This window comes from Poecilia mexicana, unplaced genomic scaffold, assembly GCF_051168715.1.
Source record: "Poecilia mexicana isolate PSO_F unplaced genomic scaffold, ASM5116871v1 scaffold_6, whole genome shotgun sequence".
NCBI lineage: Eukaryota > Metazoa > Chordata > Actinopteri > Cyprinodontiformes > Poeciliidae > Poecilia > Poecilia mexicana.
In genome coordinates this window covers 22,672,082-22,693,190 of record NW_028263375.1, presented here as the reverse complement: position 1 = coordinate 22,693,190, position 21,109 = coordinate 22,672,082, and the positions used below count along the sequence as shown (strand labels likewise).

Here is a 21,109-nt window from a genome sequence, read left to right as displayed (position 1 = left end):
AATCCTGGTCCAAGCAAATCAGAGAAAATGTCACTGAAAAGTATAAGATATGAATGAACAACAGTGGGTGTTGCCATAACAACCCGTTAATCAGCAACGCCCTCTTGGCTGCATGCTGCTGAAGGATGTTTCTGTGCATCATATAAACAGCAGGAGTCCTCACTCTCTGGTATTATTAACAGTAGCTACTCATTTACTGGAGACAGGGGAAATCCATAGAACCCACAGTGGTCCGTTGAGCCTCTACATAGTTATTTACCTGATTATATCTCCAAGAACTGCCAGTTAAGGCTCGGGGTACATCTGTGTTCCTCTTTTGGACGAGCCGTTCGTTACTCATCACCGTTTTGATTCAGGGTAAGATCTACTCCGTGTTTGAAGTTTAAAGTTAAAGTTTTGTTTTAATAACCAAAGAAAAGAGTAAAAAAGATCAATAAGTGATTGGAATTTCAATACAATTAGTTTAAAAAAAAGCAGTATGTGAGAAGAGTATAACAAAAACAGGCTTCTGAGAACTTTTTCTTCCTGACACTGCGGTGACCCCTTTTAAACTAAACCAAAAACCCACAAACACCCTGGATAATGTCAGGATTTTGTCTCAAGTGGATATTCTCTGGGTTCAGTCCTACATCAAATGACTGCAGTACTTGTGGCTCCAGATCTGATTGGCTGTGATGTAAAAATAACACTCCCTAATTTTCTCTGGTGGTACTTTACTCAAACAGGAAAGAGTACAGCTTATTCTTTGGTCTTACTAATAGATCTTTACTGAAGCGGCGAAGGACTTGAAAGGGAACAGAGCTGCAAAACTCGCATAAATAGATGCAATGAATTAAGAAAAAAGTCCTGCTGTGTGTCATTGACTCCCACAGTCTAATCAAAAATTATAGTTCACGCACAGGGCGTCATGCCTTGCAGGAGCTGTTATTCGGCCCAGAGAATATCTGTAATTTCTGGAGTGCTCCGTTTAGTTAACACACCACAAACCTAGTGGAAATTGACTTTTCATTAGTCATTTTACACAATCCCATTAAAATAAAAAAACACTAGAAACTTGTGGAAATTAGCATCTGGTTTCCAGGTATAAATGACTAAAATGGTAGTTTCCAGCTATTAGGACGACCAAAAAAAAATCTCACTAATATCCAAAATGAGGCACAATTGACTCACTCACTGTCTTTTTAATAATCAACGTGGGACAGACTGACATCAAACACATACTGGATAGTTTGAGAATGAGTCGTAATATGACAGCTCTGATTACCAGAATGTGGGTTTGTTCAGTCTGCACCAGACACATTTTTAAAAAGAGTGACTGTTGCACAAAAATGCAGCCACATTAACAATGCAGCCTTGATTACTGATCGGAGCTTTGATTGCATTGTACACATGCGACAGCTATGCGCTTTAGTGTGGTCGTTTATCCCTGGAAGTAGAAGTAAGTGCTCCACTTTGGTTTGGCAGAGGTGCTCAATCTCGAGGCTGGTATTTCTTTAACAAAACATGAAAAAAAAAAAATGAAGTTTTGTTCAAATGTAACTGCTACAATTTGAAATATGCTTGCTGTAACCATAAAATTCAGCTTTCCAGTCTGCTTTCTACAGTTTATCTGTGTCTACATAATGCCACATGATAAAACTGGCACCGTGCAAAGTATAGCTTCATGTAAACACGCCTTTAGCTTTGTTTATGAAGGCCCTAACAGTGAGAGGCACAAAAAACAAGAGTGAGTATGTTTGTGATGCAAGGCTGGATTCAAAACACGACAGAATATTTGATAAAAACGGTGTGACTCATAAGTTCTCCCCAGCCTAGCTTCGGATGGCTTTCATTACTCCGGCTTCCAAGCTCTGCTCTGCTACCCCCACTCAACCTCCTAAACAGTTCCTGGTGCGTACATCTGGAGCGCTGGCCCACTATTAGCCTGCTAATTGATCCTCTGACAGGCCACGGCAGCCAGCACAGCGGAGCATGGAGGTTCATGTGACTCTAAGAAAGGACTTTTGTTCTCAGGGCCCCAACAGTCTTGTTCCTTGCATGGAAAAACTGACATGGGGGGCAGGAGTTTGGAAAGGAGGAGGAGGAGGAGGAGGGGGTGGGGGTGACCTTTACTTAAAACAGACTCTTTTTCTCTCTGTCACCCAGTCAGACACGCTGTGAAAACCAATAAATACAAGTGGAGAGTAAAAATGTCATGAAAACAGTTGAACTCTGATAAGAAAAACTGATTAAAACCGGAGAGTGCACTTCCAGTTGTACGCATATACTACAATTAGACTGCAGGATAAGGGAATGATGTCTTTAAAAGTCAAATTTAACACTTTCAATGACATTTTTAATGGCAACTTGAATGAAATTTAAGGCAGAACAAATTATAAGTGTAGAGGATGGTTGGGGGATCTTGCTGCATTACAATCAAGCAAAAACGTACATTTCAGGGGTTTGTTTGTGGATCTTAGCAGCGGCTTTGTGCTTCTCACTCACAGTGCCAAACTTTTATAATTGTTTTGTACCAAGCTTCGTATGGGTTGGCATCAGAAGTGAGCCAGTGATGAAAACACACTTCATCCAGCCAACTGGTGACAAATTTGCACTTATCCACGATGGACACACGATGGGTGGCTGGCAAGCTAGCAAGGATATAATATTAGCGAGTTAGCAGTAGCCTCATCTAGTCACGGATCCCAATGAAGATTTCTGCAAGCGGGGAAAACTTTTACCCAACAGAAAAGTCCTGCGAGAAAAAAAACTGAATACAAGGATAAGGATTAAATACTATCACCACAACAAAGTTTAAGACTCGTGATGACAAATTGGCATCTTTCAAATGCATTTAAGATTTTTAAAGGCCTTAATTTTAGACACATGAATTTAAGACTTGTGAAAGATGTGCAGACACCTTGCATATTTCACCAAACTGTAGCTGAGAAGACAAGAATTCAATATTTAATTTTGTTCATTTTTTTTTTCAGGGATGCACAGATCAGGGATGTTAAAATCCTATATATTTTTCAAGACAATGTAGAAACCCCGATTTATCTAAACATACTTACTTGCTGCCATAGAAACTTGATAGCAGGAGTCCATCAGCAGCTACTCATCAGTCACAACAGCCGACGACGTTTAAACCTTTCCAATGTGTGTCATCAATCTAAATCTCTTCCGATTTGCAAAAGTAAATTCACACTAAACACCAAACTACCTTCCTTTTTACCCAGAAATGTATTTTAAAGCAAGTTGCATGTACCTTCCAAAACAAATGTAATATATATATATATATATATATATTTTTTTTTTTTTAATTTTTTTTTTATAAACAGAGCAAATATTATTTGAAATCACATCTGTTTTTCTTACCACCGTTGAGGAAAGAACTTCCTGTATCTGGACGAATATGAAAGAAACGTCCAATTCATTTTTAAGACGTCAACCTGCGCTATTCAGCCTTGTCCGACTCACCCAGGGCATCAACAGGAAAAATGGATATAAAAAGTGTGATGGGCGTACCCTGCTGGCAGTGGTCTCTCCCAAGTTGTGGTTTTGGTGTTGTGGTCAACGTAATACACTCTGCCATGAGGTAAAACCCGCTGCTCCCAGCTGCATGGAGAGACAAGCACACACACACACACACACACACACACATTTACTTCACCGCTGAAAACGAAAACAAAGACGGTATTTGGTAGGATTTCACAATGAATGCATCTGAATGTCATTTAGAGAGGACAGGGAGTATCCTTCCTCGTTAGGTAAGGACGGGACATTAACGCCGACACAGACCAGCATTGATGAAATAAATCCACGGAAAACTCCACGGACCTAAATCTGACCAAATTACCTGTAATCACAGTTTACTAAATGCATCCCACCTGCTTTTTTATCTTCTCTCCTGGGCTTTTCTACAGACACTTTGATTCACTACAATTTAATATATAGAAGTTAGGGATGAATTATATTTAAGGTTATTTTGCGATTTGTTTGTTCATGCATAAAAAAAGATCACATCTTTTAAGTATTTTGTCCTTTCAAAAAAAGAAATTATCACATATCTGAGAAATAAAGTGATTTAATTGCACTCAAAAAAACTCAGTTTAATTTATTAAACAGAAGATTTATAAACAAAAATGTGTTCCCTAGTTGAGAAAAAAGTTAGAACACCGTTCCATCTTATAGTTAAAGTTCAGAAGAAATAATTTCAGTGATTCTTGTATCCGTCTTTGACCTTTGACCTATTCCAGATGTCTAAGGGGTTTCTTGGATGAACAGCTAGGTTCAAGTCACTCCATAGATATGACATCAGGATCTGGGCTTTGACTAGGCCAGGATTTTCCTTTTCTCAACGCTCAGCCAGTCCTTGGTGGATATGTGTTGGATTACTGTCATATCACCGGGTGCGGATCTGGTTCATTCATCCGTCCCTGCTCGTCCTTGTAGGGATGCGGGGAGCAGTTCACCACACCAAGACACTCAGGACAAATGTTAGCAGTTTGTTCTAAATCTCTTCCAGCTGCAGACGGTTTTCTGTCCAGCGGGGTGGCTGATTTCAGATTCGGTTGAGCTGCTAAAGTCATCTTATTGAAGACCTGAAGCAGCTCTTTTGATCTCATCCTGGTGTTCACTTTACTTCAGGAGCATCAAACTAAATGTTTGAGGTTTAAACAGTGAAAACCTCTTTGAAATGTTTGATTGTTCACAGGTTAAATTAGACGACAGGACAATGATTAACTGAAGTAATAACTTAGAGAAATTCACTGTTTTGAGCAAAAAAGAAGGAAAAAGGACATAAAGGAAATTTAACATTTTAGTGTGGGTGGATTTTCACCTTATTTACAATTTACATAACATATTTAAGGCTGCACCGTGGCACTGTTGGTAGAGCTGTTGCCTTGCAGCAAGAAGGTTCTGGGTTCGATTCCCGGCCTGGGGTCTTTCTACATGTTCTCCCTGTGCATGTGTGGGTTTTCTCCAGGTACTCCGGTTTCCTCCCACAGTCCAAAAACATGACTATCAAGTTAACTGGACTCTCCAAATTGCCCCTAGGTGTGTGTGCATGCATGTCCTGTGTATCTCTGTGTTGCCCTGCGACAGACTGGCGACCTGTCCAGGGTGACCCCGCCTCTCGCCCGGAACGTTAGCTGGAGATGGGCACCAGCACCCCTCCCGACCCCACTGAGGGACAAGGGTGTAAAGAAAATGGATAACATATTTAAAACATCTTCTACCTTATGTCAGGTTTTATCTGTGCTAATTTGAAAAAGTGTATTTTTAGAGTTTTTTTTTCCATGTCAAAATTTAAAAAAAAAGGTTTTCAATCTTCCAAATGAACTCCCACAACATTTGCAGTCTGCAAACCGTAATACATGTTTTTATTTCAAAATGACTGAACTTTCCAGATTCAAGCTCTACTTTTTTGTGTAATGTCTAAATAATACAAAACACATTTTAATTTATGGTAGGTTACAGAAATTTCAGCTTTAAATAATTTAACCTTCTGTTTTTGTACTTTGAAAAGTACTTTTAATATTTAATTCTGGCCTGGATTGGATGGACTGACAGTCTGGGTGGCTGGAAGGAGAGAAAGATGGATACAGGATGTAGATAGGAGGGAAACAGAGTTGAGAAATACAACATATTTGGTTTTATTTGCTTTTTCACCTCTTAACCAGACCAGGAAAGTACTTAAATTCCAGAATCTTCCAAAGCCCTCTTTTTACCGTGATATTTGTTTATGTTGCTGAACCAAGAGACAGACGAGGATGTGCCGGTTCTTACCCTGCCGGAAGCGAATCTGTGGTCGACTCAGTCGTGTTGCTGTTGGCCTGCTCTGCGCTGGAGGGGGCGTTGGGACTGGGCTCTGCCGGGGCCACTGGACCCACGGCATCCTGTCCCGGAGAGGGGCTGCTGCCGCTGCTGTTGGCCGCTGGAGATCGGCCTGACGGGGAGGACGGAGGAGGAGGAGTCTGACGGGCCACGACGCCACGACTGTCGTCCAACCCGTTGGACGACAGCTCAACTTTGTCTGCAAGAAGATACAGAGGGAAGAAGATTGTAGCAGATTTGCTTAAAGTGGAAAGAATCAAATGCTGTCCGATCCAACACGATTTTATGCGTTATTGTTGGATCTATGTGGGCAGACGGTTCACCTGCACTGTGACCCGGGCTGCCGTTGCTCTTTGAGGGCTGTCGGTGGTTAGCTGTGTCACGGTTCTGCTCCTCGGTCAGCTCCCCGTTTTGCACAGTCCTCTCTCTGGACCCCCCGGGGGAATCGCCCTGCGGACCTCCCACCGAGTGCCTGTTGCTCCTGCAAACAGTAAAACAAAACAGGTAAGAAGATGAAACGGGCAAAAAGAAGATTAAAAAAAAAAAAAAAAAAAAAAAAAAGGAAACATCTGAGTTTTTCTAAATAACTCAATATGAACCCCTGCTTCCATGCTCTCCCCTCTCAGACATCTGCTGTGGTTCCTCAAGTTAAGCTGGCACAGGTGCAGCTTTGGTCACAGTCAAAGCCACAAACACCTGATGAGGTGTCGATTTCCCTTTCTGGATAATCTCGTGTTTGTTCTCCCGGAGCTGCATTTAACTTTGAAGTTCCTTCACGAAATAAACAAATGTGTTGATGGTAGTGGTGGGCGATATGGGCGTAAAACTTTATCCAGATATGCTGTGAGAATGATGAGAACTACTTGTAACTTCTTTTTTTAGGTAATTGTATGTCTGACTGCATGACACAGCAATCATAGCCACACAAACATAAACACTGCCATTGAACGCGCTTCTTTAGGACTCCGGTTACATGATTTATATCATTAAACAGCACACAGTAACTGCGTTTAATAATATTTTCAAATGTATTGATATTTGTTGATGCTCTCATTGAACAAGCAGAGGGGAAAAATAGCAAAAAAAACAATTTAGACAATATGGAGAGTTTTGGGGGGGTTAAGAGATCATCTGGATTTCATTGCAACAAACTTCTTATCGTGACAAAACATTTATCACAAAAAATGATAAACGGTACAATAAATTCCCACACCTAGTTGAAGGATTGAACAAAACAAAAGCATAAAAAGATGAAGGAAGAAAACGACACATTCACAATTTTATTCACGCGATATATTTCTTCCTCGTTTCAGGAGAAGAAACATGCGCTGGCGATATTCGTTAATGTAAAACACAAAGCTGCTGACTGCTTCTCCGTGACAGCTGTGCTCTGAGCTCTTGGCTGAACCGTACGCAGCGGCCCCCCCACGATGTTTAGAAGGAAATACCATCTGACCTCTCGCACCCCCCAACCCCCCGCAGCAAGGCTTTGAAATAAACGCAGCTATTTATTATCCTGCTACTATTGTAGCCGATGAGAGCAGCGTCTGAAACCGCAGTCAGAGGGGAATAACACGCTGGCATGCCGCATCATGCTCTGGCCGACCAACCTGGCACCGGACCCGTTCATCCGATCCTCCTCTTTCTTCCATTTATTTTGAAAACTGTTATGTTCTGGTTTCAGGACTTTCATATAAGCGCTTTGCAAAACAGTATTTAAGAAACAGTTTCGTGACTTTATTATTGTGCTATTATTCTTATTATCTTACCACAAGGTCTGCAGAGTTTTGAAAGCAGCAGTATTAGGTACTTTTATGGATTCTGATGCCTGAAAAGCTGTTTTCTTATGTCCTTCTTTACAGCCATAAAGCTGACTATGATTTATGATTCAACTCCTGTGTGTCTTGTTATATTATAATGACAAAACCCAAAACCTTCATTTCTCTGGATGTAATTTTAAACACACATTTCCAGCTAGATTCTAATTCTTTTTTTTGTTTGTTTTTGCACAGATTTTTTTATGGTCCCAATTTTTCACACATTAATTGATTTGATGCAATATTTACCAAGCAGGTAGTTTAAAAAACTTAATTAAATTAAAGTGTGATTTTAACTAAGTAGGACAACAACAAAACTGTCCAGTGAATGATTAACAAAGACCCAGAAACTTAAATTTGTCCACTTAAAGAGCAAAGTAGGCCCTCTTCTCATTACTCACAATTTCCTTTACTTACAAAATTTCCTTCCTGTGATGGCCTCAAGAAAAATGACCTTTTTTTATTGTTACTATATTATAACAACCGGATATAGTGTGAATAATTGTTTTAAGTAGGATTTTTTATGCTTCAGCTACAATTCTTAAAACAGGCATTGTATTCTTTTTCCACTCATGCATGGCAAATGGGAAAAGTTAAGAAAGGTCTTTTCAAAACAATAAACTTAAAAAGGTCATTTGTCTCAGTCTTATTGGTTAAGGTTGTCATGGTAATGGGATGATGATGAAATGGGCTAATATCTGGTCCATCTTTAAGTCCGTTCAGACAGACTTTCACTTGATCAAATTTGAAGGTCAACATGTTACGTGCTAAAAGATTATTTTTTTAAAAATCCGATTCTTTTTCCTCATCATGTTGTCCAATTAAAGGTTTGTCATGGTTTAAGCTGATCAGTAGAATCAATTTGATATTTAAGGATGTGAAGGAGGAAGGTGAAAACATTATTCTGTTCCTGCACAAGAAAACATAATTTTATCTTCGACACATGGCAGCTAAACAGCCTCCCGATCAAGGTGTATGGTTATGAAGCAGAACGGTATTGAACGACGCTGTTGTGGCTCAGAAGAACAACCAAAATGCATTATGGTGAACTGCAGAAAATGCCATAAATGTCTAAATTATCACCTCCCATCTGATTAACGAGCCTCAATGTTTTTTCCTGCCTGTAAACATTTCAAAGTTCAGTCGCTGCATCCAGCTGGCGCTAAACACTGTTGGATGTCACACTATGATCCTGTGTCGGTGTGTTTGGTCTGACCTGCTGTTTGGTCCAGCTGAAGTGGGAGTCCCCTCACTCTGTGTCCTCCTCAGGTTGGGTCTGTCAGGCTGGAGGATCTCTGCAAGTCAAACATAAACACATCATTACTGTAGCAACACAAACGGCCGACTGTCAGTCAGACCGGAGGTGGAAAAGAAAAGCAAACTTGAAATTATTTGGGGTTTGGTGGTTAAACTAATGAAAAATGGTGCAGGGAATAATGATACGTTGCTTGCCAAGTAGCAGCAAAAGGGTCGGGCACTAAGAGTTAATGTTTATTATTTCCACTACTATTAATAGATTGTACTTTAGTTTCTTAAAGTGATTTGAAATGCACAAGGAAATTGGCTGATGATAAAAGTTATTGGTTTTGAACTTAACCAGCCTTCAGAGATCAACCATTCCCAACGTTTTCAAATTCACAACATATCAGTTAAAAGGATTTTTCTCACGCAGTAAGACTTTTAATTTTAAGTTCATGTGATTGTTGTTTGAGTTTTGTTTGCTGTACACTTAAACTTACAGGATGTCTGGAAATACGTTGCCAGATATGCAAAGCAATTTCTCTAAAACGAATGACAGAGACTCAGAATCGGCTGTTTTCACTACAGGTAAGGAGTTTAAAATGAAAAACAAATCCATTGAAAGAACAACTCCATCCATTCATACCATTTTTCCTTCGTTGATGTGATAATCACACAATAAAACTTCCCAAATGAGGTATTGTAGCAAACTGACAATCTAAACTTAACATTTTCTAAACACTCTTCAAGCCAAAGAAAAACACAGAGTAAAAGGCAGAAATAAAGGTTTTAACAACACAGGCCAAAGCTTTCCAAAAATCTGTTTTCTTCAAACTAGCGTCAGTTCCAGTCTGCCAACAGAGGACTTATTGCCTCTTTGAACATTACTGAGGTCAGCTGTCCTCCTTGCAGCTGTAAAGGATGAGAAAGTGATCATAGAGAGGCTTGGACCTCTTCAAGTTTATAAAAAAAATAATAATAATAATGAAATCCATGCAGCCATCACATGTGGGATGGGAAGTGAAGTTAGTGGTTTGACATGGACCATTCATCCCTGCGTGTGCCATGGAGTCTGCGCCGGGCTTGTGAGCGGGGCCGTGTGCGGTCTCGGCGGTGTGAGGGAATGTGTGACTTACGGTCCCGACTGTGACTGAAAACCACAGGCCTGTATCGAGCTTTTCATTAACACTCACTTTCTCCTTTACACACAAACATCCAGCATCTTCCAGTGACACACCGGAGGAATAAGCGCCTCAAACGCTGCCCCTGTTTACACACACACACACACACACTACATCCTGCTATCTAAAGTAAGGCAAACAGGTAAGGTCTTACATGCTCCTTTGCACAGACACACAGTTCTGTTTTGTGGCTATGAAAGAGCTTCTTGTGTGCAGACCCTGTGGACATGCAGAAAAATAAACAGTGGTCTTGAGGAGAAACCATTGTGTCATAGCCTGCAAACCAAGTTCATCACCCCCCACCCCTCAGAACAGCGCAGCTCTAATTACTGGTCTGTTACGTGTCTGTAGAAATGAAAAAGAGTTTTTATGTGTAGAAAAATCCCAACAAAAAAAATCTAAGGAAAAGAAGGCAGGTTTTGGCTTTAAACTGTAGCCTATTTGTAACTACGGCTTTTATTTCAGGGTTTAAGAAAAAAAAAATTGTGCAGAAATCTTGCAGTGATTTTTCAATGTATTCTCGCTCAGTTTGAGAAAACTTTCCTGTCCTGGTGAGAATGGAGAAAAAGTAGATTTCAAAATACCCACAAAAGGACAGCAAGTGCTGATGATGTCAACACTCTTTATGAGTTCCTCTCAATGGATTTTCAGCACATGGGAAAAGTTGCATTGGAAAGGGATTGGGGTGGTGAAGATCTTCCACGTTATACGTCAAGAACCATAACTGTATCGTTGTAGTAAATCCTCCATACATAAAGCCATGGTGCAGATGCAGGACGTAAACGATGAGGTCACTGTTCTCTCAGAGTATCTCAGTTCGTCAAATCAGTACTGTTATTCCCTTGTCATAGTATTGCATATCTTGCTTATGCTTCAGTGGCATATGAAGATATGCTGCCTTGGGTAAATAATATTCCAGCATCATCTTCCTATACATTTAACGCTGTAACATAAATAATTTGGTCACCAGAAGTAGCTGCATCTCTGATCTGGCAAATAAACCGCACATGTGCAGCACAGCAAAAACATTTATACACTGCTTTTCAAGTCATGACCCAATGATAGCATAACTCAAGCTCATACAACACCATGCAAACACTTGGTCTGCACTGAAGAAGATTCACTTATCACTGGATGTTGGATCTTTGATCCTTAAAGTGAAACTGACGGCCTGACCTACTTTCTGTATGATGGGGCAAATTATTATCTGACCACTTGAGAACACTCAAGGAGAAAAATATTACAACCAAGAAAATGTTTTTCAAAAGCAAAGTTACCCAAGAGCAACATATTTAACCTACATATACTGATTAACATTCATAGAGAAAACACAACCACACGTCTACAAAGCTCAGTGAAATGACATGAGGTTTATTAACTAGGTAAATGATCTTTAAAGATTAACAAAACTGGATTTACTTAAGGTTTCCTTTTGCTAAAAAAGATGTTTATTAAATCAACTACTGGCAAATTCATCATCACACTAATGAATGGATCTTGATACGACACGGGGAGGAAGCTGGATGTTACTCATAGCCTAAGCATCTCCGTGCTGTGTGGGGGGAAAAAAATTAAAAAATTGTCTCACGGTTCCATGGAAAAAGGAAGTTTGAATATGAGAGTCCCAGTCAGAAAGGGTGCCAATATTTCCAGAGCTAAAAATCTCTCTGCTCTGGATTCTGTTTCTCACCATCCTTGAATGTAAGTTTTGTTTATGAAGGCTTCCACATGCACGCGTGCGTTTGTGCATCTCACAGGAGCTGCCAGAAGAAAATAAGGAAAATCTTCGAACTAACAGAGCAACGTTCAGAGCAGGAACACAGAGTGCCTTCACGCCAGCAGCAGGCAACACACTCCTACCTTTATATATTCATTTGGGGCCCATTGGTCTACAAGCGTGCACGCACAACCCTCAATAAATGTAAAACATGTGCATGCCTGGATCTACAAAACCATAAGGCAAAGACAAGAACTATAACACTTCATCTCTTTATCGCTGCTCCTGCCCCCCCAAAAACCAACCCCGCGCATACACACACACAACTTCTGTCATCCGCAACCCTACAAGTCAGGAGAACAACCACCCCTCCCCTGGGTAAACATACACAAAGCTTCAGGATCACAGGAGGAGATTGTGCTGCCGAGCTGCAAGCAATAAGGCTCAATTACGCAATCCTCAGAAACAAATTAGACAAAGGCGCTCCTGATGTCTGTGATTACGGGTGTGGAGAGACTCCAAACAACGGGTCATAAAAGGAAAACTGGATAAAGGGAGGTTTCTCTTAATTAAATGGTGACCTTTGACCTGCACACATGCGACAATTATAGCCGCAGCTTTCTTTCACTGCTTTCTGACATCTTACGATGGGAATTTAGTTCCTTCATGAGTCAGGGTTTACATTTTTTTTTTTAAAGGGAGTAGTTCAACATTTAAGAACAGAGCCTGAAAACTAATTGGTGTGGTAAAACTGGTGCAGACATATTAGTCAAGTGAGTGTTTTGACCATAACACAATTTTTGGGCATTTTTCTTAACCCCAAGCTGGATGAACTTGAATGGTTGATGGAGTTGAGGATTTTTTAGGCCCACATTATATCAAGGTGTGCATAATTATTTGGCAGTTCCTTTTCTTTTGGCAAAATGGGTCATAAAAAGAGATTTCACTGACTCTGAAAAGCTGAAAATTACTAAACGTTTCTCAGAGGAATGCAGCACTGAGCAAGTTTCTCTCCAAAAACCAACAATATATCCTTGACAGATGGTGAATTTCGGGTTGAGCGCACAAAACACACCTGGACAAAATAATAGGCACAAATCAATGAGTAATGTTCATCCTGCGTGCTACCAAAGTTCCTTTTGGATCGTCTGAGCCTTTGGTTTGTGCCTCTGATGATTTGTAAAGTTTAAACCTGAGCACAAGTAAACCATTTCTAGGATCTCGGAGAGAAATTTGTTTTTAGCTGAAATAACATAAGGTGATGAAGTAAAGAAAACTTTGCCTTCCTCTTCTTTTTGCATAAAAGCAGAACTCAAAAGAGGATATAAGGTGCAATGCAAAGACTTTATAACTGAAATCTATTTAATTAAAAAAAACGACATCAATTGATCTTTCTGAGGAGGTAAAGCTGTGGAAACAATCTGGAAAAGGCAGACCACATAGATTAAGAACCAGTGCTTCTTTTCACAAACAAAAATCAGTGAGTCAAGTTACTCTGAAGTGATTCATTTTCTGCTTCGCAAGTATTCAGAACAAGTACATATTTTTAGACTACAAGTGAATTGTATTTGACACGGTTGCCATCTCCGGTTTGACCGCTAGACATCACACAACGCGCCTCACTCCAATTCATCACTCGGCCAATCCATTAAACCTGCAGAAAAGCCTCTGAATCCGATCTTTATGAGACTTTTCCCCCATCCTGCTGTCCCTGTGGTGCAACACGGCGCACACGCAAATATAAACAGACGCGATCGCTTAATTTCACTTCACAACTAAACATTTACAAAGAGACACGTTTATGTGTCCATGGCAGGCCCTCACTGCTGTTTCTGTGTTCATTCAGCAGGAAACACAGCCGTCTCTGTGTGCTGCTAAATGAAAAGCTGTGTGTGAGCTGCTGCATGGACTTGGCTGGGGTATAACGGACAGTTAAAGAACAGTGTATTCGTAAAAAAAAAGAAAAAAAAAAAAGACTTTTAAACTTTGCTTCCAAGCCATGGAGGAAGGTAAAATGTTAGTGCAATACCTGGAAGGGGAAAGTACTGTTGATTGAATGTGAAGGCTTTGAAAACTTTCCCTCTAGGAGCAATTGGTCCGGGAAGAGCACATTAATGTGAAGATTAAGTGTTCTCCCATGCTGATGTTAAAGCTCTGTGGTAGAAAATGCTGCAGCCGAACAGTCGGTATATGCTGTCGCTATCAGGTTACTTTAAGTTTAACAGTGTACTTGACATGTTGTTGTTGGCGAGACAGAAGAAACTCTGACATACAATTTAAACATCGGCCAAACTCTCCACTAAAACCCAGGCTTTTCTGAAACGAATAAATGCACGTTTAGGCCGGCCTTAACTGTTGGCAGGTGTGATTCTGCAGAAGAGAAACCCAAGCTGCAGACTTAAGTCTCTGCAAGCAAACGCCGTACTTATGTCAGATACGTAAATTTTACACAGTTCAGCAAGAATATCAATGCTACACAATAACCAGGACTGTGCTGTTCTGTCTGGAGGCCAGACACAAATTTGTGTTTTGAGGAGAAACGCCACGACAGACAAGTAGCCGTTTTAAATCTGATGAACAGGTCACTGTTGTAGACCAGTCTAGCTCTCTTGATTTGAGTTTAATAAGCAAAATCGAACCTTATTTACCTTATGGTGGCCCAGAAAAAAAAAAAAAAAAAAAGTTGCTACTACAGCTGGTCCAAAACAACACAAGTGAGCACATTACCCCCATATTCTCCTCCCTGCAAGGCATGTTTTAGGATCGATTTAAAGATTTTAATTTTAGCTTTTAAATGTTGAAATGGTGAGGCTCCTTCTTCTCTAACAAAGTATGCACAAGAGTGCTCCCAGAAGAAGTTTGAGGTCAGAAATCCTGCTGCTTCCAGATCAGAGTTTCAAGTGCTAGAATCCTGCAGGTTTTAGATGGACCCCTTCTCCAACACACCTGATCAGCTGAATAACTTGTTACCAGGCATTCAACTGCAGTGAGCAGGTATAAAATCGACTTTTTTGAGCTTTATATCATGCTGTAATATTATTCCCACATCATAACATACCTGGAGTTTTACTTTGAGTCTTTCATGCATGTTGGAGAAGTCCTTGAATCTCCGTTGGGAGCCATTTGCATAAATGCTCGATCTCACAAATCGCCTCCTTGGAGCTGCAGCCTCCAGCCAACACACTTATTCCTGGGATGCTTCTAATATCATTAGTTAGCGACTTCCACCTCTAAATGTCACATCTTTTTCCTTCGCCTCCTTGGCCCCACCGTTTTCTTTGCCGTTTTTAAATCGCTATCCATATTTATTTGGCATGAATGCTACAACACTCTTCTTTCCTGCTACTGCTGCTGCTTTTGAAATAGCTGTTGAACCATGCACCGCTAAGGTGGGAAAACACAAATATCACAGTTTAAAACAGATATCTGAGTCTTTATGTTTATTTATACAACATGTTCATGCTGCAGTATTGCCAAACATAAAGGAAAAACAGGAAGCAATGGAGTTAAAGGAGGAAAAATGGTTTAATGTTAGGGTGTTTTGCTAAACTAAGCATGTGCATTTTCACCTAAAACAAGCAGCAGCTGTAAGCATTGATTTTCATGTGACCATTCTCTATAAATGAAAGCTTTTTTTGTATCTCAAACCAATTTCAGCAGCACAATTCATAAAATGTGACAATTACCAATCTGGGCTTTAATGTGCATCTAAAGTCTGTGGTGTGAAGGCTTAACGAGGTGCTCCTCTGTTCATTTCTGTTCCTTCTCACACCTTTGAGTAAATGAGGCTGAGTGTTTGAGTGTGCATGTGTGTATGCGTGTGTGCGTGTGTGTGTGTGGTAAGAGGCAGGACTTACTGTCTGCTGCTGCGCTGCCATTGGGCAGAGAGCCCAGATCAACAACCATGCCGTCCAGACAGACGTTGAGCTCCCCTCCTGCCACAACCGAGCCTTTGTTCTCCGTCTGCAGAACCAGACTCAGCTGGACGTTCTCCACTAGAGGGAGAGAGGACACACACACACACACGGAGAAAGAATGAGTGATAAAGAAAAGGAGAAAGTTGTGGGGAGGAGGAAAAGTGTAATTGGACATCCTTCCTTAAGAACGTCCTCTCAGGGGTTTAGACATCGTCTTCATTCATCACGCATGAAATCAATTAATGCTATGCTTGTTATTTAAAAACAAAAGACAGTTAAGGTAAGGCTAGAGGCATGATTACATTATAATGCCCCCACTCCTCTTTGGGCTCTGTGGCTGGATCCAGCCGCAGACATCTGCACTAACAGCTGTGTGAAGGTGAGATACATTCACTAGCCAAAAAACAATTTAAAATTAAAATCACATCACCTAGACCTAATTAAGCAAACAAGTGAGAGCCCACCTTTGTTAGAGTGCTGCAGTGCTGCACTTCAGCTGGGGTCGAGTTATACGACCCCAGCTGAAAGAGTGAGGAGCTGCTTCAACACCAGGGTCAGGACATGCAGCCTGTTATTGCACGAATTACTTTTTATGAGGGTCTGTGTCACACAACTAAACAGAAAAATGAGATTTCTTAAGCAAGTTGGTTTAAGAATGTCAAAACCGGCAAAGGTCATAAAATTAAGCCTCGTATGAAAATTTTTCAGGATTTGGGTCAAACGTCACAGAATTGTTGACTGAAGTCAAATAGCGCCTGAACTGATGGCAATGTTTAATAGTGAAACTTCAGCTCCTGCCACACTGTTTCTTATCTTTTCACGCTAAGTTGGACATAATAACTGTCCAACTCTCTTTGGCTGAAAGTTCAATGCTCTACTCACAGTCTACAAGTGATCCTAAATGGTTAAATAATTATTAACCCAATTGGACTTTGCCCTATAGCTGCTTCACTTCTGCTCCACATTGTGGCCCCTGCAGACCAGGCGTCCTTCACAACAGCTGCAGTCAGAGATGCTCTGGCCCAGTGGGTCAGCCACAGAACTTTGTACTTGTCACACTGACTAAAATCCTTATGTTTACCTATTTTTACTGTTTCTACAGCATCAAATTTAGGAGTAAAATGTTCACTTGGGCGTAGGGATGAATGATATATCGTATTGGTCAATTTTAGTCAGTCATTGCTACAAAGAAAAAAAGAAATGACATCTGTGTCCAAGCAAAACTATGGACAGGAGAGAGGAAGGAAAAAAGGCGCACAAGAAACAGGGATATGAGAATGGGAGCAAAACAAATGATCTGAAAAGCTTTCAGAGTTAACAAGTTCTTGATCAAGTGAAAATGTTCAAACTACCTAAGAGTTGCACAATATACCTGTGCAGAATATTTTTTTTTTTCTTTACCCCAAGCCTGAGTGCATTTTCTTACTTTTGCCATCATGAGTGCGCAGAGTGTCCAGGAGGTCTATGGTAGCGCTGCCCAGTAGCTCCTTCCTCAAGGTGTGGCAGCTCCACAGCTTCAGGTCCAGATGACTCTGAGGCGTCACATTGCTGCAGCACACAGGGCAACAATTCAGGCTGCATGAGAATGCTATTGCTAGACCAGTTTATCATATGTGCAGCTCTATTTCTTTGAAATGATATCAGATGTCAATTTTATTTATAAAGCAAGTAATTGCTCCAAAGTGCTGTGTGATATTCATCAAACCATATTAGAATAAAACACAATAAATTAAACAGGGTAGATTAGAATGTCAGACTTGACATTCCTTTTAAGGAGTGATTTGAAATGTCCCATGCTATGAGCAGATCTAATATTGAAGAGTAAGTTTTTATTATTTGATCAAAGTATTTTGGAAATGGAGTGGTAGCGAAGAATATCCTTGAGATAAGCCGGTGCTCAGCCATTTATAACTTCAAAAACCAACACAATTTCAAAATCAATCCAATATGAAACCAGCAGCCAATACTGGGGTTATCTGCTCACATTTCTGGGTTCCAGTTAAGGGTTGAGTTGTGGCGTTTTGAATAATTTGCAGACAAAGTCAAGAAAATTGGTCCGTATTTTTGTACAGTGAGTTACAGTAATCTAAGCACATAGTAACAAAGGCATGGATAAGTTTCTCCACAACTTTAGTACAGAAGCTGTATTTTACAGATTAAAAAAAGGGGCAAGGGAACCAAAAATTTTATCAGGTTTGCTAATCAAAGTTATCCACAGCTATGAACTCCTCATTTAAGCAGGGAAAAGTTTCCTCCTGCACCGAGATTATTTTAAAACTCAGATGAGCTGTGTGCATCTTACAGGGTGAGGTCTTCATTCCACTGCAGCTCCAGGTGCCCGGTGCGTTTGCCCGTTTTTTTGGTTTCACTGGTCAGGCCGTCGGCAGTCACCTCGACGAAGGAGCTGAGCCGAGAGTGTCGGTTCGGCAGCTTTGGGGACTGGGGCTTTGCAGACACCACTGCGTACAAACACACACACCGTTAAATCTGAACACAGATGAGTCAGGCACAGTGAAAGGCTTGTTTTGATATTCAAAAAGTGGTTAATGAGTATGAAACAAAACCAGAGCTGTATTTTTTTGCTAATTCTATGTTCTGTCAACAAAATATCAGAAAAATACAAAAAAGTGCAACAGGTTTTAGACAGCTTTATCAGAATATATGAGAAAGTTTTACTTTAAAATGACAGATTTCTTTTCTGCAATGTCACAGATCAAAATTAAAATGATTTTAAAGACGTTAAAGATGATCAGAAGCTACCCTTTGATATTCTATGTAAAAAAAAAACCATTGAGTATAATTTTTTTTGTTTTCATAACATAAAATGAATACAATACTACACCTGTCACAATAAATCAATTAATTGCATAATAAAAAGAAGAAACTCAATATTTTTCATTTGCTGGATTTATCGTTTTTCTCTTTTTACCAAAATAAAAGTCTTCAGTCTGGTGTTTTGGTCTCAACTATTCCTTTCTTTGAAGGACAATTTTGTTTACAGAGGCTTCATAATTCATTTTATTTGTTGTTTTCTTTATTTATTTTAGATATTTCAAATGTCTTCCAGTGCCAGTGTTCAAATGTTCATTAGAATTGAAAGTTTATTGATCCTTGAGAATGTGTTCTTGCACTAATGTGCCATTATTACTGTTGTATTACTTGAAAACTGTCTCAAAACAACAATATTATCGTTTATCTCAATACGTTCTGGGACAATTTATCACCCAGCAAAATGTGTTATCGTGACAGGCCTTTAACAATACCATAAATCAAGCTAAATTCTGCTGCAGAATTTAGCTATTTGTTAAAAAGATAGTAAAAAAATAAATAGTAATCTACAGCCTGAGTCTGGATTGTTTTCTCAGAGACTCCTCCTAAATATTTTAAATTCTGATTTTAATTTTTAATTTTCTTTTTTTTTTGTAGTTTACAGAAAGCTAGAGCCATTTTCTTTGCTGCAAGCATCCCAGTTTTCTTCCAACAAATTTGCTTTCCTCTACAATGTACAACTCAGGATAAACATAAACCACAATCTAAAAGTTTCTCTCCTAAAATAGGCAAATAAATAGCATTCATTACAATGCATACATAATAAAATTGATCATTATTGTTAGTATCCATCCAAAACAGGTACAACTTTAAAAACATACATTTTGACTAAACAGAAAATTCAGATGCAGTAATCGCATAAATATAGGGTTTTATTAGTAGCTTAATTAAACTACTAATATGGTTAAGTTGGAGCTTTAACCATAAAGCTCCAACTCCACTTTGGTGCTTAATTTGTTTCAGTAATGTACTTGACTGCACCTCTATGATCAACAATAACTACTGGTAGTGAAATCTTTATGCATTTGTCAGCTTATAAAAGCAAAATAAATATTTTGCCTGGAAATCTCAGTTAGTAAAGGAATCTGTTAAAAGTCTTTTTCATGCTATCAATACAATGTGCTTTAAAGTATGTAATTATTAAATAAATTAAATCTTTATTTGAACTGCCTACAGCAATTTGTCATGAATTTTGTGTCTCAGCTTGCTCAGGATGCAGATGGCCTTTTTTGTCACTGTTGGGGCGACACACCAGAATACAAACACTGCCCTCTAGTGGCATAAAAGAAAACATGCAATATTGCTTGAATCCTGGTCCTATGGGAATACTACCCTGAATGTTTTTGGGGTTTTGAAATTGCTTACATGTTCTGAGAATCTTATCAGAGCTTGTTGCAGTTCGAAAACGCTGAGGAGCTCATTGTGACAAAACGGCCAAAGACAAGTGTATAAATATATTGCAAGACAAGACATGAGGAGATCTAATCTGGCCGAGACATACTGATGTCTGTGCTCCAGAACATCTGGCAAAACAAAAGTGACTCACTGCAGTTAGGAGGAAATGATAGAAAGATGGCACAAGGCCAGCTATGGAACAATCATAGCAGGTCTCAAGAGCATTCAATGATAAAGGGAAGCGCAGAAGAGCTGAACGGCCTTTTTATGAGGCGGTGAGTCAGAGCTGACATTAAAAATAAATAAAAAAAACACCACTGGTCAAAGTCAAGCTTCACTGCGTGCACAGTTATAAGAAAAGCTGTATTTTTCAAGATTTATTTTATCGTTCGAGCCATCAGTCAATCCAAAAATAATACAGTAATTTCAAATGTGCACAATTTTGACCAACTATGAGAATGCCAATCAGTTTTACACATAAAAAGTATTTTGACTTCCGTTTTACACACTCACAGCATACAGGAAAAGCATTTTGTACTTTAATTTTGAACTTTCTGTTTTTACATCTATATTTACTCTAAAAAAAAAAAAAAGCTGTAATGTACTTTATATGCACAAATTTATCTTTGCTATTACTATCACTACTATTAGCAGTGCACCAATTGCAGTTTTCTGGAAAATCACCGATTATAGATCTTCAGTAAAGCCTGACCTGCCAATTCTGATTGTGGCAGGTTAGTTTTTTTTGTTTGAAATGTTGTTAAATATACCAAGAAAATCACTGATTTTGCAACAGTGGGGTGGCCATCGTTCAGTGGAAATGAGCAGACATGAGCTGGTGGGCCGGTCTATCAGTCAAATCTCTCTCATGCCAGAGCAGGAGAGGACAGAGGCTTATTTTGAGACTTTTGCTGAGGTTGATAAGGTCAGTGGATAAGATTGGTGATCGGCTGATATTTACATGTGAAGCCAATCTCCCAAAATTAAGAAAATTGGTTTCGCCAAGTCGGTTGGCCATTAAATCGGTGCATCCCAAATTATCATGCGCAAACGAAAAGACCAAATTAGTTTAATTTCTAAGAAGCTCCAATTCCACTTTGAGTGTGCTTAAATTCACAAACTCAGGAACTTGATGTGAAAATCCATCTGATAAGCAGCTGTCTATTTTTACCAGCATGTGGTACCAGTTGCTAA

At 39.6% G+C, this 21,109-nt stretch overlaps 1 protein-coding gene across 3 annotated transcripts in view; it reads right to left on the bottom strand.

Annotated features, from left to right (window-relative positions):
* The window catches only part of wwp2 (WW domain containing E3 ubiquitin protein ligase 2), a 55,485-nt gene that overhangs the window by 27,881 nt on the left and 6,495 nt on the right, over positions 1–21,109 (bottom strand). For all 3 annotated transcript variants that reach the window (XM_015013219.2, XM_015013222.2, XM_015013220.2), the window contains exons 3-9: positions 17,994–18,150; positions 17,118–17,239; positions 15,632–15,769; positions 8,854–8,932; positions 6,144–6,301; positions 5,773–6,019; positions 3,508–3,597 (exon numbers count right to left, since the gene is read on the bottom strand). In XM_015013219.2, the coding sequence (XP_014868705.2) occupies positions 3,508–3,597; positions 5,773–6,019; positions 6,144–6,301; positions 8,854–8,932; positions 15,632–15,769; positions 17,118–17,239; positions 17,994–18,150 (991 nt within the window). The remainder of the gene's footprint in view (positions 1–3,507; positions 3,598–5,772; positions 6,020–6,143; positions 6,302–8,853; positions 8,933–15,631; positions 15,770–17,117; positions 17,240–17,993; positions 18,151–21,109) is intronic.